This window comes from Saimiri boliviensis, chromosome 19, assembly GCF_048565385.1.
Source record: "Saimiri boliviensis isolate mSaiBol1 chromosome 19, mSaiBol1.pri, whole genome shotgun sequence".
In the NCBI taxonomy this organism is placed as follows: domain Eukaryota; kingdom Metazoa; phylum Chordata; class Mammalia; order Primates; family Cebidae; genus Saimiri; species Saimiri boliviensis.
Genome location: NC_133467.1, coordinates 20,170,180 through 20,186,957, shown reverse-complemented (window position 1 = coordinate 20,186,957; position 16,778 = coordinate 20,170,180). Strand labels below are relative to the sequence as shown.

Here is a 16,778-nt window from a genome sequence, read left to right as displayed (position 1 = left end):
TTTCCCCATTGGCTGGGGTTGGACGACACAATCTGAACTAGACCTGATAGGCTAAACATTTAAACTTTTTCTCAGATAAGGTGGGCACGTAAGGGAGAGGGGAAAGGGGTGGTCTGTGGCGAGCTAGAGGGCCAATCTTTTCCCAAATAAGGAATGGAATGTGAGCTGATGCTGATGGCACCATTGGTGCTGTGGTATACCTGGGCATGTAGTAAAAGCAGAAAAAAGGAAAGAAGAAGAAAGAGAGGAGTTGGGGGTACTGGGAATTAAAGGATCAGCCTGTTTGAAGAGAAACCTTGCCATATTTTACAGACAGGGTTTCAGCATGTTGGCCAGGATGGTTTCCATCTCCTGACCACCTGATCCACCCGCCAGGGTCTCCCCCAGTGCTGGGATTACAGGCTTGAGCTACCACCCCCCAGCTGACAGCATTTTAATCAATGTGGTAAAGTGAAAAAATTACGAGCTTTGGAGTTGGACAGACATGGGATCAAATGTAGCTTCACTACTTAGTAATTACACATGTGCAAACAAGTAATTTAGTTCTCTGAGTCTTCAGCCATGAGACAGTTGTTGGAACTAAACAAGTTAATGTACGTAAGGCCATTAGGACAGTGTCTGACATAAAAAAGATGTCCAATAATATTTATACCCTCCTCATGTATTGTTTATATGCAGAATTCCATAGTAACTTGAAAACAGAAAAATACATAAATGTGTATATACTGTGGCTAAGTTAGTTTCCGTATGTTACTTTGCTTTCAGATTGACATAGAGATGTCTTTTGTAGACCAGACTGGGATCCAGAATTTAATTGAGGGTTTGCTTCAGTATTCCTGGCCCAACGACAAAGCACCTGTGGTTGTTCCTTTTCCTTCTATGACTTTTGCTGAGGCGCTGGCCACCTATGGAACTGATAAACCTGATACTCGCTTTGGAATGAAGGTATGTTTCTTCACTTTTCTAGGACTCTGTCCCCAAATACTCCTGCAGTCTTTTTAAACCACTTTGAAATTGACAAATGTGCCGGGCGCGGTGGCTCAAGCCTGTAATCCCAGCACTTTGGGAGGCCGAGGCGGGTGGATCACGAGGTCGAGAGATCGAGACCATCCTGGTCAACATGGTGAAACCCCGTCTCTACTAAAAATACAAAAAAAAATTAGCTGGGCATGGTGGCTCGTGCCTGTAATCCCAGCTACTCAGGAGGCTGAGGCAGGAGAATTGCCTGAACCCAGGAGGCGGAGGTTGCGGTGAGCCGAGATCGCGCCATTGCACTCCAGCCTGGGTAACAAGAGCGAAACTCTGTCTCAAAAAAAAAAAAAAAAAGAAATTGACAAATGTTACACAGGTTAGATGATATTTTTGTTGTTACCTTGTTACCTTTGTGGATACAGAGTTAGAGCAAGAGAGAATAATGGCATGTTAGCATTACAGTGCTTTCTTTCTATCTATCATGTTCAAGATCCAGTTCCAAGAGCAAGATTCTTGCTATAAAGTTTTTATTACTTGCAAGTTATTGATTATATGGACATGAACGGTAACTTGGAAGAAAAAATAACTATTCTTTCCTTTTCAATGTTTTTAAAGCCAAGCAGTTATTAAGTGCCCTTGGTCCATAAAAATCTCAAATATGACAATCTTTATTCAAATTATTAATATCTGTAAGTATTTAAGACAGGGGTAGAATTTATACAGAACAGTTTCATTACCAGGCCTCTACTTGTTTGCTCTTAAAGAGCAATATCCCTTGATCTCTGTAATGCTGGTGACATTTCTATATCTTTTTTTTTTGAAACGGAGTTTCGCTCTTGTTATCCAGGCTGGAGTGCAATGGCACGATCTCGGCTCACCGCAACCTCCGCCTCCTGGGTTCAGGCAATTCTCCTGCCTCAGCCCCCTGAGTAGCTGGGATTACAGGCACGCACCACCATGCCCAGCTAATTTTTGTATTTTTAGTAGAGACGGGGTTTCACCATGTTGACCAGGATGGTCTCGATCTCCTGACCTCGTGATCCACCCGCCTCGGCCTCCCAAAGTGCTGGGATTACAGGCTTGAGCCACTGCACCCGGCCGACATTTCTATATCTAAGTTCTCGGTGCACATTCTTTAGAAATTGAGTACTGCAGAGTGGGCGTGGTGACTCACGCCTGTAATCCCAGCACTTTGGGAGGCCAAAGCAGGTGGCTCACTTGATGTCAGGAGTTTGAGACCAGCCTGGCCAACATGATGAAACACCGTCTCTACCAAAAATATAAAAAATTAGCCAGGTGTGGTGGCACGCACCTGTAATCCCAGCTACTCAGGAGACTGAGGTGGGAGAATTGCTTCAACCCAGGAGGTGGAGGTTGCAGTGAGCCGAGATCTTGACATTGCACTCCAGCCTGGGCAACACAGTGAGACTCCGTCTCAAAAAAAAAAAAGAAAGAAATTGAGTTCTGCCTCGTTTGTGAATAGTCAGTGCTCAATGCTTAGAATGAAAAAATATAATATACAAAAGATCGTAACTACCAACTTACAGCTGCCAACTCAACTACTTCTTGTTTCTTCATTTGTAATATGGAATAAGTGGTTCTTTTTTTATTCGTATTTATTTATTTATTTATTTTGAGATGGAGTTTCAAGCTTTTTGCCCAAGCTGGAGTGCCATGGCATGATCTCGGCTCACCACAACCTCTGCCTCCCGGGTTCAAGCGATTCTACTGCCTCAGCCTCCCAAGTAGCTGGGATTATAGGCATGCGCCACCACGCCTGTTGGTCAGGCTGAACTTGAAGTCCCAACCTCAGGTGATCTGCCCTCCTCGGCCTCCCAAAGTGCTAGGATTACAGGCATGAGCCACTGTATCCAGCCATTTTGTGTGTGTGTGTGTGTGTGTGTGTTTTTTAAGATGGAGTCTCACCCTATTGCCCAGGCTGGAGTGCAGTGGTGCAATCTCAGCTCACTGCAACCTCCTCCTCGTGGGTTCAAACGATTCTCCTGCTTCAGCCTCCCTAGTAGTTGGGGCTGCAGGCATGCACCACCACTTTGGCTAATTTTTGTATTTTTAGTAGAGATGGGGTTTTACTATGTTGGCCAGGCTAACCTCCTGACCTCGGGGGATCTTCCCACCTCAGCCTCCCAAAGTGCTGAGATTATAAGTGTAAGCCACTGTGCCTAGCTTGGAATAGTGGTTCTTAATGCAGACTGCTTGGGTTAAATTCTGGCTCTACCACTTACTAGCTGTGCCATCTTGGGCAAGTTCCTTATTTGTGTCTTGGTTTTATCTGTGAAATAGGGATAATAAAGAGTGCTAACCTCATAGTTTTGTGCAGATGAAATGAATGAGTATATGTAAAACATGGGCCATATTGCTTAACCCATGGTAAATACTCTTTGAATGTATTCTGTAAATGTTAAATTATCAAGATCCATTCTCTTCTTTAAAATCTTGTTTATTAAATGTTTTCAGATAAAAATTACCTCATATTTAGTTACCTCTTTTTGTTACTCATTTTCCAGATTATAGATATCAGTGATATGTTTAGAAACACAGAGATCGGATTTCTTCAAGATGCACTTAGTAAGCCCCATGGAACTGTCAAAGCCATATGTATCCCTGAAGGAGCAGTAAGTGAAATACAGTTCTGTGTTTCTCTAGAATGTATGCTTTGGAAGTAAATATGTTCAAGACTGTCGTATTTGAACTTCAGAAAGAACAATTCTTTTTAAATAAAAATAAGTATTTTTGCCGGGCATGGTGTCTCATGCCTGAAATCCTAACACTTTGAGAGGCTGAGGTGGGTGGATCAATTGAGATCAGGAATTCAAGACCAGCCTGGGCAATATGGGGAAACCTTGTCTCTACCAAAAATACAAAAAATAGTTAGGTATAGTGGCAGGCGCCTGTAATCCCAGCTACTCGGGAGGCTGAGGCAGGAGAATTGCTTGAACTTGGGAGGCAGAGGTTGCAGTGAGCTGAGGTCATGCCATTGCACTCGAGCCTGGGCAACAAGAGTGAAACTCTATGTGAAAAAAAAATGTCTGAAAGTGTTTCTAAAACTATAAGTAGAGAACAATAAAATTTTATGAATATGAGTTTACATTCCAGATCCAGGGTGTTTTTGTTTTGTTTTGTTTTTTCCTTTTAAACAATAAGCCAGGTGTAGTAGCTTATGCCTGTAATGCCAACACTGTGGGAGGCCAAGGCAGAAGAATCGCTTAAGCTCAGGAGTTTGAGACCAGTCAGAGCAACATAGAGAGACACTGTCTCTAAAAAAAAAAAAAAAAAAAAAAATTAACCTGGTGTGGTGGCTCACACCTGCTGTAGTCCCAGCTATTCGAGAGATTGAGGTCAGAGGATCACTTGAGGCCAAGAGTTCAAGGCTGAAGTGGGCCATGATTGTGCCATTGCATTCTAACCTGGATGACAGAGCAAGACGCTGTCTCAAAAATAAATAAGTAAATAAATGATGCTATGAAGTACTCATGTACTTCATTGCGGATAGTATGTGAGCATAAAATAATACTTAGTATCTGTCTGCAGCCTCAGTTTGTCAGTGTCTCTTAGCCCTGTATCAGTTCCAGTATGCCCATCGCATGTTGATTCTTGATATTCTGAGAGTTCTCACCTCAATTTAATAACAGGGAAATAAAAGGAGATGGAGCTAATAAAGCAAAAAGGAAGGGGAGGAAGTAGGGATAGAAGAGAGAGAGAGAGAGAATGGTTGGACTGAGTAAGCATTGACTCTAAAACAGTGGTATAAATGTCTTTTCTGTACATAGGACATCTGCTTTAAAAGTAATTTCATGGCCAGGCATGGTTACTCATGCCTGTAATTTCAGCACTTTGGGAGGCCAAGGCGGGCGGATCATGAGTTCAAGAGATCAAGACCATCCTGGCCAACATGGAGAAACTCTGTCTCTACTAAAAATACAAAAAATTAGCTGGGCATGGTGGTGTGCACCTGTAGTCCCAGCTACTCAAGAGGCTGAGGCAGGAGGATCACTTGAACCCGGGAGGCGGAGGTTGCAGTGAGCCAAGATCTTGCCACTACACTCCAGCCTGGGTGACAAAGTGAGACTCCATCTCCCCCCACCCCCCCCAAAAAAAAGGAGAGAGAGAGAGAGAAGAGAGAATAATATGAACAAATCTCACAGGGAATACACTAAATAGTTGAGGTATATTAACCACATAGTGAGTGAGTTCCAAAATTATTAAAGTCCACTTGTTCTATTAGAATGGAAGCAGGCCTCTGGGAAAAGTAAAGTTTAGTTAAAGTTCGGTGTACTCTTATGTGAGCAGTTTTTGGGAGAAGCTGGTTTGATCACCACGGTATAGACCACCTAAGGTTCCTCAATGCTAGAGGGTAGTGCCAATGTGGGTGGGCAAGCCTTAGAGGTTAGCTGAAAGTCTAACAGAGTGTCACCCATCTCTTGGTTTTCAGAGAAGCAGTTGACAGAGTATAGCCAGTAACAGTATGTGCTATCAAAGTGTCTGTGAAACTCTTAAGTTTATATGTATTTTTGAAGTCTAGTAGTTGAGGTCAGTAATTACACATGGGCATTATGATAAGGTTTGAGGTAACATTCCTCAGGGGAAGAGGGAATTCACTCCAAGTTCTCACATAGGGGACCTGATAAGACATCACACTCTCGAAGGGAGGGCACCCCAAAACATCAAACTGTGTGTTTGGATCATTTTAAGGGTATATAACACGATAGCCATAGTGTCTCACTTGAAAGACATTGAGATAATTTCAAAACAGGTAGAATTTTAAGAAACCTCAAATAATCAAATTCTGAATCCTCTTATTGGTCTGAAAGTTTTCTTTCACAGTTCAGTTGTAGACATTCATTTTGAACATTTATCCTGCTTATTACATATAAAGGATCTTCTGTGGAATACATTCACAGCCATTTCCAATAAGAGCTGCTTGCCAGGCACAGTGGCTCACACCTGTAATCCCAGCACTTTAGGAAGCCAAGGCAGGCAGATCACCTGAGGTCAGGAGTTCAAGACCAGCTTGGCCAGCATGACAAAACCCCATCTCTACAAAAAATACAAAAAATAGCTGGGTGTGGTGGTGCACACCTGTAGTCCCAGCTACTTAGGAGGCTTAGGCAGCAGAATCGCTTGAACCCAGGAGGTGGAGGTTGCAGTGAGCTAAGATCATGCCACTGCACACCAGCCTGGGTGATAGAGCTAGATGTCATGGCAAAAATAAATAAATAAATAAATAAGCACTGTAACAAGCTTTAAAAATGTGTCATTTGGCAGCAGAAATTGAATTTTTTTTTTTTTTTTTTTTTTTTTTGAGATGGAGTGTTGCTTTGTTACCCAGGCTAGAATGCAGTGGCACAATCTTGGCTCACTGCAACCTCCACCTCCTGAGTTGAAGTGATTCTCCTGCCTCAGCCTCCTGATAGCTGGGATCACAGGCACCTGCCACCATACCCTACTAATTTTTGTATTTTTAGTAGAGACAGGTTTTTCACCATGTTGGTCAGGGTGGTCTCCAAGTCCTGACCTTCAAGCAATCCATCCACCTTGGCCTCCCAAAGTGCTGGGATTACAAGCATGAGCCACCTTGCCCAGCCAAGACATTGAATTTTTATTAAATCTTATTATTGTAATAGAAGACACAAAATATATTTGTCATTTGATAGCATAAACATGTTTATGAAGCTAAGTGTCATACTAACAAGTTTACTTTGATTTTTCTTTCATCAGAAATACTTAAAAAGGAAAGACATTGAATCCATTAGAAAATTTTCAGCTGACCATTTTGATCAGGTAAGACGTTAATTAGAGCAGTTATTTTCCTTATAAAGATTCACTAATTTTAACTATTATTAACTAAATTCTCATTATCATTAGTTTTGAACATCTTGTTATTTGAGATCATTCTTCTGTTTTTATTTGTTTTTTATTTTATTTGTGTATTTATTTTGGAGATATAGTCTTATTCTGTCTCCCAGGCTGGAGTGCAGTAATACCGTCGTATCTCACTGCTGCTTTGATTTCCTGGGCTCAGGCAACACTCCTGCCTCTGTCTCTCAAACAGCTAGGACTACAGGCTCAGGCCACCATGCTGCCCAGTTGCATCCCTAGTCCCAGCTACTTAGGAGGCTGAAATGGGAGGATCACTTGAGCCTCGGGGGCCGAGGCTACAGTGAGCTGAGATCCCGCTACTGCACTCCAACCTGGGTATCAGAGTAAGACTACATATCAAAAAAAATTGGGCTGGGCACAGTGGCTTACACCTGTAATCCCAGTACTTTAGGCGGCCAAGGCAGGCAGATCAGTTGAGGTCAGGAGTTCGAGACCAACCTGGCCAACATGGTGAAACCCCATCTCTACTAAAAATACAAAAAAATTAGCCGGGAGTGGTGGCACACACTTATAATCCCAGCTACTATGGGAGGCCAAGGCAGGAGAACCCCTTGAACCTAGGAGGCAGAGGATGCAGTGAGCTAAGATCATGCCACTGCACTCCAGCCTGGGCGAAAGAGCGAGACTCAGTCTCTAAATAAATAAATATTAGCTGGGCATAGTGGCACATGTCTGCAGTCCCAGCTACTTGGGAGACTGAGGCAGGAGAATCACAAGCCCAGGAGATCAAGGCTGCAATGAGCTATGATCATGCCACTGCACTCTAGCCTGGGTGGCAGAGTGAGACCCTGTGTCTAAAAGAAATAAAGGATCCAGCCAGGCAAGGAAGTGCACAGCTGTAATCCCAGCACTTTGGGAGCCCAAGATGGGAGTATCACTTGAGCCTAGAAGTTTGAGACCAGCCTGGGCAACATAGTGAAACCTCATCCCTATAAAAACTAGAAAAAAATTTAACTGGGCATGGTGGCACACACCTGTCATCCCAACTACTTGAGAGGCTGCGGTGGGTGGATCACTTGAGCCCAGGAGATCGAGGCTGCAGTGAGCTGTGTTCATGCCACTGCACTCCAGCCTAGGTGATAGCGTGAGACTCTGTCTCAAAAAAAAAAAGCAGGGGGAAAGAATCTTAGGTATGATAACAGGAATAAAATGAAACCATATAGGAGTAATTAGATAAATTATGATAAAATCAAAGGAATAATAAAGTTCCTTTTTAAAATTTTGTGTTCTAAGACTTAATAGAGCAAAAATGCTTTTATAATGATATGTATCAAAAGGAGGCTATAGGATTATATTTATACTGATCATAACCATGTGAAAACACTGTATTTGTATACTGAAAATGGACTACCTACCTCTACCACCACTATTTCCCAAGCCTCATACCTCAAGCACAAAGAACATTAAGTAGATTTTTATCTAAGAAAAAAATATTAGGGTAATGGTTTCCAAAATGGGGTGAGACAAAAACAGAAAAGTCGGGGCAATATAACAAGCTTTTAATAAAGTTAAGTAAGTTTAAAGAACTATCCTTTATTTCTCTCTTTGTGGAGGTGTTGGGTGGTGGAATATGGCTTTTCTTTATAAAGTTAAAAATTGGCAACCCTTTATCTTCAAATTTTGTTTATTTTTATAGTATGTAAAATCTGCATCTAAGAACCACAGACCAGAAAATAAGCCTGAAGCTTAACTTTGGCAGCCTTCAGTTGATGGGACTATTACTATATTTTCTTCTTTCATTCTTTTCTTTCTTCTCCTATTTTCTTTTTCCTTCCTAGTTTCCTAAATTTTTATGTAAGAAATGGGTACTACTATTTTTTATTAATGTTTTAACTTGATTTGGCTTCTAATTGCTTTTAGAAGATCGTATGTGTTTTTAGCAACATATGGCATACACATGGTTCAAAAAATAAAGGATTAATGGTGAAATGTAATAATCATTTACTCTAGCCGCCCCATCCATCCTAGTATTCTGCCAGAGTATCTCTGTTTTTGGAAATATCTCTACATACTTTTTTTTCTTTTTACTTAATTCATGTTAAACCTTGTTAAATTCCTGTGATGAGAGGTGAGGCTCACATATCACATATACAGACCTCACCTAGTTACTCTGTACCTTTTGCACAGCTGCCTTTCTGAACCTTTTCTTCATTTCTTTTCTGAGTTGAAGCCACTTTTCCTGGATCCTAGATTTTCCTCTTTTTTTGTGTATTGGAGTCTGTAATCAAGTAACTTCCTAAGAAAGCATACAAGAGATCAATTTACTGAGTCCCTACAAAATGTCTTTGTGTTTAAAACCGCACACTTGATTAATAATAATTTGGCTTAGTGCAAAATTTTGAATTGACAGCCATATCACCTTAGAACAGTGCTGTTCAATAAAACTTTCTGTAATGATGGAAACATTTTATGTCTGCATTGATCAGTATAGTTGTTGCTAGCCAATGTAGCTAGTGAAATAGGCTAGTACAACTAAAGGGCTGAGCTTCTCATTTTATTTCACTTTAATTAATTTAAATGTAAATAGCCACAGTGCATCACTAGACAGCACAGCTTTAGAGCTTTTAAGGCATTGCTTTACTTTCTTCTTCCATCTGTTGTTACTGATGAAAAGTCTGATGCTTTGATGCTTGTGTGAATTTATTCCATTATAGCAGACCTGATTTTTTCTCTTTGGAAGCTTTCTGATTCTTTATGAAATTTCAGAATTTGTTTGCCTTTTGATCATTTTGCATTCAATGTGTTACACACTTGAAAAGCCCTTTCGGTATGAAGGTTTATGTCTTTTTATATATAGAAAATTATTTTATTATCTAATTATTTTGACTCTATCATTTTTTCTAGTCTCTCTTTGGAATTTCTACTAGTTATATGTTGAACCAATTTAACTTGTCTCTTTTCTTTTGCATCTCATTTTCATCATTTTCTTTGTCTTGTTTGTGTGTGTGTGTGTGTGTGTGTGTGTGTGTGTGTTTACTGCATTTTTTTTTAACTGCAAATTATTTTATGGTTTTACTCATAAAATATCTTTTTGAGTACCTTTGAGGATTCAAGTCCTCTTTTGGTCCCTAAATTATCTGTTTTCTCTGGGGCTATTTTTTGTGTTTATGTTGGTCTTTTTTTTAATGCTGCAGAGTTTCTTCAGTGTGTGGTGATTGTTGGTAATTTGTACATATTCAAGAATGGGGCACTTTAAAACCTGGGAGCACTTTGGGAGGCCGATGCAGGCAGATTGCTTGAGGTCAGAAGTTTGAGACCAGCCTGGCCAACATAGTGAAACCCCGTCTCTACTGAAACTACAAAAAATTAGCCAGGCATGGTGGTGCACATCTGTAATCCCAGCTACTGGGAGGCTGAGGCAGGAGAATCACTTGAACCCGGGAGGCATAGGCTGCAGTGAGCCAAGATCAGGCCACTGCACTCCAGCCTGGGCAACAGAGAGAGACTACATCTTAAAAAAAAAAAAAAAAAAAAAGCTATTTGGAAACTCAAGATCCTTAAAGAGGCTTTGTAAATGGTTAGGTTTAGTTTAGCATGAGCAGCAAGGCTGCTGTTTGTTGTTGTTTTGTTTTTTGTTGTTTTTGTTTTTGTTTGTGGAAGAGCAGTTTATGAGAGAGAGAGAGAGAGAGAGGGCGCAAGAGACAACAAGACAGCTCCCATGCTGTTGTAGGAGGGGAATCCAGAGAGGGATATCCCCTGCTGTCTGTTATCCTAGGCATTCAAGGCTTAAAAGTCCTCAGCCTCTCCAGAACTCTGCAGGGTAAAATCAGTTCCTTATGCTGAGGCCACCTCCATTGTTCTTTATACCAGACCTTCCTGCACTTTGTTTCTTTAATTATTCCTGCTCAAGTCACTTGCAATCATCTGTCATCTGCTGATATTACTCTCCATTCTTCATCCTGCTCCCCCTTTTTTCATTATGTTGAAATTACTCTTTTTTTTTTTTTTTTTTTGTCTTGCTCTCTCTCACCCAGGCTGGAGTGCAGTAGATCAATCTCAGCTTACTGCAGCCTCTACCTTTCAGGCTCAAGTGATTCTCATGCCTCAGCATGAGAATTTTCTTCTAAAAAATTCTTTTCTACCAGAAATCTTTGTACTATAAGAAGATAAATTAATCCCACTGTTTAAAAAAAAAGTATGAATAAGTCTTTTTTTTTCCACAGGAAATCTTACCTGTATTCCTTAACACCAACAGAAACTGGAATTCCCCAGTTGCTAACTTCATAATGGAGTCGAAAAGACCAGAATTAATCAGACTAATGGAGACCCAAGAGGAAGATGTGGTCCTACTAACGGCTGGAGAGCACAATAAAGCAGTAAGAAAAATTATCTCCAAGCATCAATGCTGTTGAGGGTGAACAATACCTTACTCTCCTATGTGTATAGTATATATTTGAACTATAGACTTTTAATTCATAAAATGGAGCTGCTCTGTATAAATCTTTTTTTAAGAGATGGAGTCTCACTCTGTCACCCAGGCCGGAGTCCAGTGGCGCAATCTCAGCTCACTGCAACCTCCAACTCCTGGGTTCTAGCAGTTCTCCTGCCTCAGCCTCCTGAGTAGCTGGGATTACAGGCGCATGCCATGCCTGGCTAATTTTTTGTATTTTTATTACAGACAGGGTTTCACATGTTGTCCAGACTGGTCTCAAACTCCTGAGCTCAGGCAATCCACCCGCCTCAGCTTCCCAAACCTGCTAGGATTACAGGCATGAGCCACCGCATCCAGCCTGCATAAATCTTATAATACTTTATAATGTACTGTATGAAAACTAAGGGTGGGCCAGGCGCGGTGGCTCATGCCTGTAATCTCAGTACTTTGGGAAGCCAAGGCTGGTGGATCACCTGAAATCAGGAGTTCAAGACCAGCTTGGTCAATGTGGTGAAACCTCATCTCTACTAAAAATACAAAAATTAGCCAGGTGTGGTGGCAGACACCTGTAGTCTCAGCTACTCAACAGTCGAAGGCAAGAGAACTTGAACCCGGGACGCAGAGGTTGCAGTGAGCCGACATCATGCCACTGCACTCCAGCCTGGGTGACAGAGCCAGGGTCTGTCTCAAAAAAAAAAACCACCAAGGGTTGTTTTCCTTAGCTACCAGCCTCCATTGGCATTACTTAATTAGACCTGACCCTAATTGGGAAATCCACTTAGATAAAGGGGTAGTGAAATTAGTCATATGACCATGAAAAAATATTTTCATTGTCAAGATTTTACAGATGAAGAAAATTAGGCAGTCTCAAACTTGTGTACATAATGCATTCCTAAATTGTGGAGGGACAGATCAGACCACTGGAGAGCTGGTGGGTTCACAGACACCCCTGGACCAACTTGATCAAAGTAGGACCCTTTTTCCTCAAAAACAGCACCTGTAGGTGGTGAGTGCCATCATGCACTGACTGAGCCACCATTCTTCGGGGGATACAGAAGACTGAATTTGCTTTAGGGATCTTTGTAAGATACAGAAAAGTACAGTACAAAATCAAACATGAATATTAAAAATGTACTGTAAAGATCAAGCATGATATAAATTTATTGTTTTACTTTAGTACAGTTTTTTCAAAATGATAGTATATCTGACCCATACTTTATCAAGTTTTTTTCAAATCTGTATTATTTATCCTTGTTTCTTCCAAAGAAAAGGTTTCAGAGTCCAGCTTCAGAGCTAAATGTAATCCCGTCTCCCCTTCCCCTATAATAGTAGAATAAAGACAGCTATTTCCAAATTTTATTATGAATGCATTTCTTAAAAAAGAACATGGGATTTAGGCCGGGCGCGGTGGCTCAAGCCTGTAATCCCAGCACTTTGGGAGGCCGAGGCGGGTGGATCACAAGGTCAAGAGATCGAGACCATCTTGGTCAACATGGCGAAACCCTGTCTCTACTAAAAATACAAAAAAATTAGCTGGACATGGCGGCGCGTGCCTGTAATCCCAGCTACTCAGGAGGCTGAGGCAGGAGAATTGCCTGAACCCAGGAGGCGGAGGTTGCAGTGAGCCGAGATCGCGCCATTGCACTCCAGCCTGGGTAACAAGAGCGAAACTCCGTCTCAAAAAAAAAAAAAAAAAAAAAAAGAACATGGGATTTTGTTGCAAACTTATCTGGATATTAAATGTTCTCTTGGTATGAACTAAACATGCTGGTGTTTCATTCTCGGGAAGGTTTATTTCTGATTCCTACAACGCCTTTCTTGAAAGAGAGCTAGAAACCAGACTTTCAAGGAATAACATTAGTATTCTGAAAATGTCACAATGAAGGTCCCTTATGTAGACATAAATATAAGACAGACTGGGCTACAAAATAACACCCTATCATGTCTCCAGGCATATGTCACTGTTCTAACCAACTGTCCTTTCTCAGGGAAGTCCTGCACACCATAGGTAGCACTTATTAAGCACTTATTATTTGCCAAGCCCTGTTCTAAGCACTTTGTAGACATTAACTCATTTAACCCTCATGCCAGCCCTATAAGGGAAGTTCTGATACTGTTGCCATTTTAAAATTAAGAAAAGTGAGGCACAGAGGTTAAAATTTTGCTCATAGTCACAGTTAGGAAGTGGAGGAGCCAGATTTCTAACCCATGAAGTTGGGTTCCAAAATTTGCACTTTTTTTTTTTTTTTTTTTGAGTCTAGCTGTTGCCCAGGCTAGAGTGCAGTGGCACGATCTCAGCTTCCTACAACATCCACCTCATGGGTTCAAGCAATTCTTCTGCCTCAATTTCCCAAGCAGCTGGGATTACAGGCACCTGCCACCATGCCTGGCCAATTTTTGTATTCTTAGTAGACGGAGTTTCACCATGTTGCTCAGGCTAGTCTCAAACTCCTGACCTCATGGTCTGCCCACCTCGGCCTCCCAAAGTGCTGGGATTACAGGTGTGAGCTACTCTGCCCAACCGCACTCTTAAATGAATCTCTAATCCACATTACCTGTAGTGATAGCCAGCCTTTACTGAACATTAACCATGTGCTAGTAACTCACCAAATCCTCACCACAACCTTTCAGGAGAAGTGAGGAAATAATCAGAATGACTGCCACTCACATACTTTGGCGGGCCCTGCACCTTACGTACATTATCTCACTTAAGCTTCACTGCAGTGTTTTTGAGTTGATATTTTTAACCCCATTTTACAATGAAAAAGGTTACAGAGAAGTTAGTAATAAGCCACACTGAGATTTAGACCCAGGTCTATGAACTGCTGATCCCTGTGTTTTTAATCACCGAGTTATTAGGTACTTACCCAGTTGGTTGAGTCTGACGATTGTTCTCAACCATGTTGCAGTCAGATTCCTCAGATCTTTGTGTTCTGAGAGGCAACAAGCATCCTATCTGTTAATTGGCTAATCCTTTCCTAGAGAATGGCCTGGCTTCGGAATCCAGGCTGTGTCATTTGCTGCCTGTTCTGTCAAGAAGTTAACTCAATGTTTGTCTTCTGTTTGCAGTGCTCTTTGTTGGGAAAATTACGACTGGAATGTGCTGACCTTCTAGAAACAAGAGGAGTGGTGCTCCGTGACCCTACTCTGTTCTCTTTCCTTTGGATAGTGGATTTCCCACTCTTCCTCCCCAAGGAGGAAAATCCCAGGGAGCTGGAATCGGCCCACCACCCATTTACCGCTCCCCACCCCAGTGACATACACCTCCTTTACACTGAGCCCAAAAAGGTACTGTATCTCTACTTCCAAATCAAAAGGAAATATGTATATAACGGCAAAGAACTTCAGACTTCAAAGTCTGATGATAGATAGGACCCAGTTCTGGGAGCCTCAGAAGAAATTATGGGGTTTGAGTTAGTAGTTAATACATTATCTTTAAGAATCTACAGGGTCTTCAACCTGTTGAACAGAAAACCAGACATTTTCTCTAACATAAAGTCTCTGTGAATCTTCTAGGTCCGTAGCCAACACTATGACTTGGTTTTAAACGGCAATGAGATAGGAGGTGGTTCAATTCGAATTCACAATGCAGAGCTACAGCGATATATCCTGGCAACCTTACTAAAGGTAACAAACACCATCTGCTATCCTGGGCTTATATTTTTACCAGAATATTTTTCAGTTTTGTTTTGTTTCCTGTTGTTGTTGGCTTGTTTTTGTTTTTGAGACATTCTGTCACCCCGGCAGGAGTGTACTGGCGCATTCACAGCTCACTGCAATCTCAACCTCCTGTGCTCAAGCCAAGTCAGCCTCCCAAGTAACTGTGACTAACAGGCACATGCCATCATGCCTAATTTTTTTGTAGAGAAAAGGTTTCCCTGTGTTGCTCAAACTGCTCTCACATGCCTGCTCTCAAGCAGTCCTCCTGCCTTGGCCTCCCAAAGTGCTGGGGTTATAGGCATGAGCCACCACATCTGACTTAAATCAGCCTATTTTATTAAACATTTGTTATGAATGGAGGATTCACAAGATACAAAATAGCATCAGCTATCTCTCTACCTTTAATGTAGGACTTGGAAAAGTAAATAATAATATTAAATACTTAAATAGTATCTGGCTCATAGCACTATTAAACAGCACTATTTAAGTACTAATTAATAGTGCATATTAAATACCCTTATTATAATAGTGCAGATAAGTATCTTTATTCTGCCCACTCTAAAGATGAGATTTACTGAGGCAGCTTACTTGCCAAAGTGACAGTACAAAAGTAAGCAGAGTCAGGATTTGAACCCTGCAGGGTGGCTCTAAAGCCCATGCTCCTAACCACTACACTGCTTAAGAAAACCATGCAGCAGCCGGGCACGGTGGCTCAAGCCTGTAATCCCAGCACTTTGGGAGGCCGAGGCGGGTGGATCACGAGGTCAAGAGATCGAGACCATCCTGGTCAACATGGTGAAACCCCGTCTCTACTAAAAATACAAAAAATTAGCTGGGCATGGTGGCACGTGCCTGTAATCCCAGCTACTCAGGAGGCTGAGGCAGGAGAATTGCCTGAACCCAGGAGGCGGAGGTTGTGGTGAGCCGAGATCGCAGCATTGCACTCCAGCCTGGGTAACAAGAACGAAACTCCGTCTCAAAAATAAAATAAAATAAAAAATAAAAAAAAAGAAAACCATGCAGCTTGAAAAAAAATAAAATGAAAACCATGCAGTCGGAAGTGACTAAAATTGATAATGTTAGAGAAGGAGAAGTTTGAAAAGATTCTATATCACTTATTAGATACTACTTTAGCTGTATTTAAGGTGGGGATATATTTTAGTGATAGCAGACTAATCAGGATTTTTGAAAGAAGAGTCTGTACAGGTACAGACCTAAGAATTTGAAGTTTGTTGGTGATGTTATAGAAGGCTTGGGTAGGTTTCAAAAGGAAACGGTATTTCAGGACCAGAGCGTTTGGTCCTGAAAGACCATTTTGTGGGATTAACTGACAAGTGTGAGGTAGGATGGAAGAACTTCTGTACAGGTACAGACCTAAGAATTTGAAGTTTGTTGGTGATGCTATAGAAGGCTTGGGTAGGTTTCAAAAGGAAACGGTATTTCAGGACCAGAGCATTTGGTCCTGAAAGACCATTTTGTGGGATCAACTGACAAGTGTGAGGTAGGATGGAAGAACTTCCTATGTGAGAGCAGGATTGGAGAACTCTGACTGTAAGATGACTCCTTTAGCTTTAAGCCTTCAATGTCCTTAAAGTCTAAGGGTATTGTGAAATCTCTTAACTTTGTTGTTGTTGTTGCTGAGACAGAGTCTCGCTCTGTCTCGCAAGCTAGAGTGCAGTGGCACAATCTCTCGGCTCCCTGCAACCTCAGCCTCCTGGGTTCAAGCAGTTCTCCTGCCTCAGCCTCCCAAGTAGCTGGGATTACAGATGCATGCCACCACGCCTAGCTATTTTGTATGTTTAGTAGAGACAGGGTTTCACCATGTTGGACAGGCTGGTCTCAAACTCCTGACCTCAAGAGATCCACCCACCTTGGC

General features: G+C 41.6%; 1 protein-coding gene across 3 annotated transcripts in view; it reads left to right on the top strand.

Annotated features, from left to right (window-relative positions):
- The window catches only part of DARS2 (aspartyl-tRNA synthetase 2, mitochondrial), a 37,406-nt gene that overhangs the window by 14,236 nt on the left and 6,392 nt on the right, over positions 1–16,778 (top strand). For 2 of the 3 annotated variants that reach the window (XM_003925351.4, XM_074390118.1), the window contains 6 exons: positions 766–945; positions 3,498–3,605; positions 6,709–6,771; positions 11,034–11,186; positions 14,312–14,530; positions 14,759–14,869. In XM_003925351.4, coding sequence (XP_003925400.1) covers positions 766–945; positions 3,498–3,605; positions 6,709–6,771; positions 11,034–11,186; positions 14,312–14,530; positions 14,759–14,869 — 834 coding nt within the window. The remainder of the gene's footprint in view (positions 1–765; positions 946–3,497; positions 3,606–6,708; positions 6,772–11,033; positions 11,187–14,311; positions 14,531–14,758; positions 14,870–16,778) is intronic. The other variant, XM_074390117.1, reaches the window with a different exon arrangement.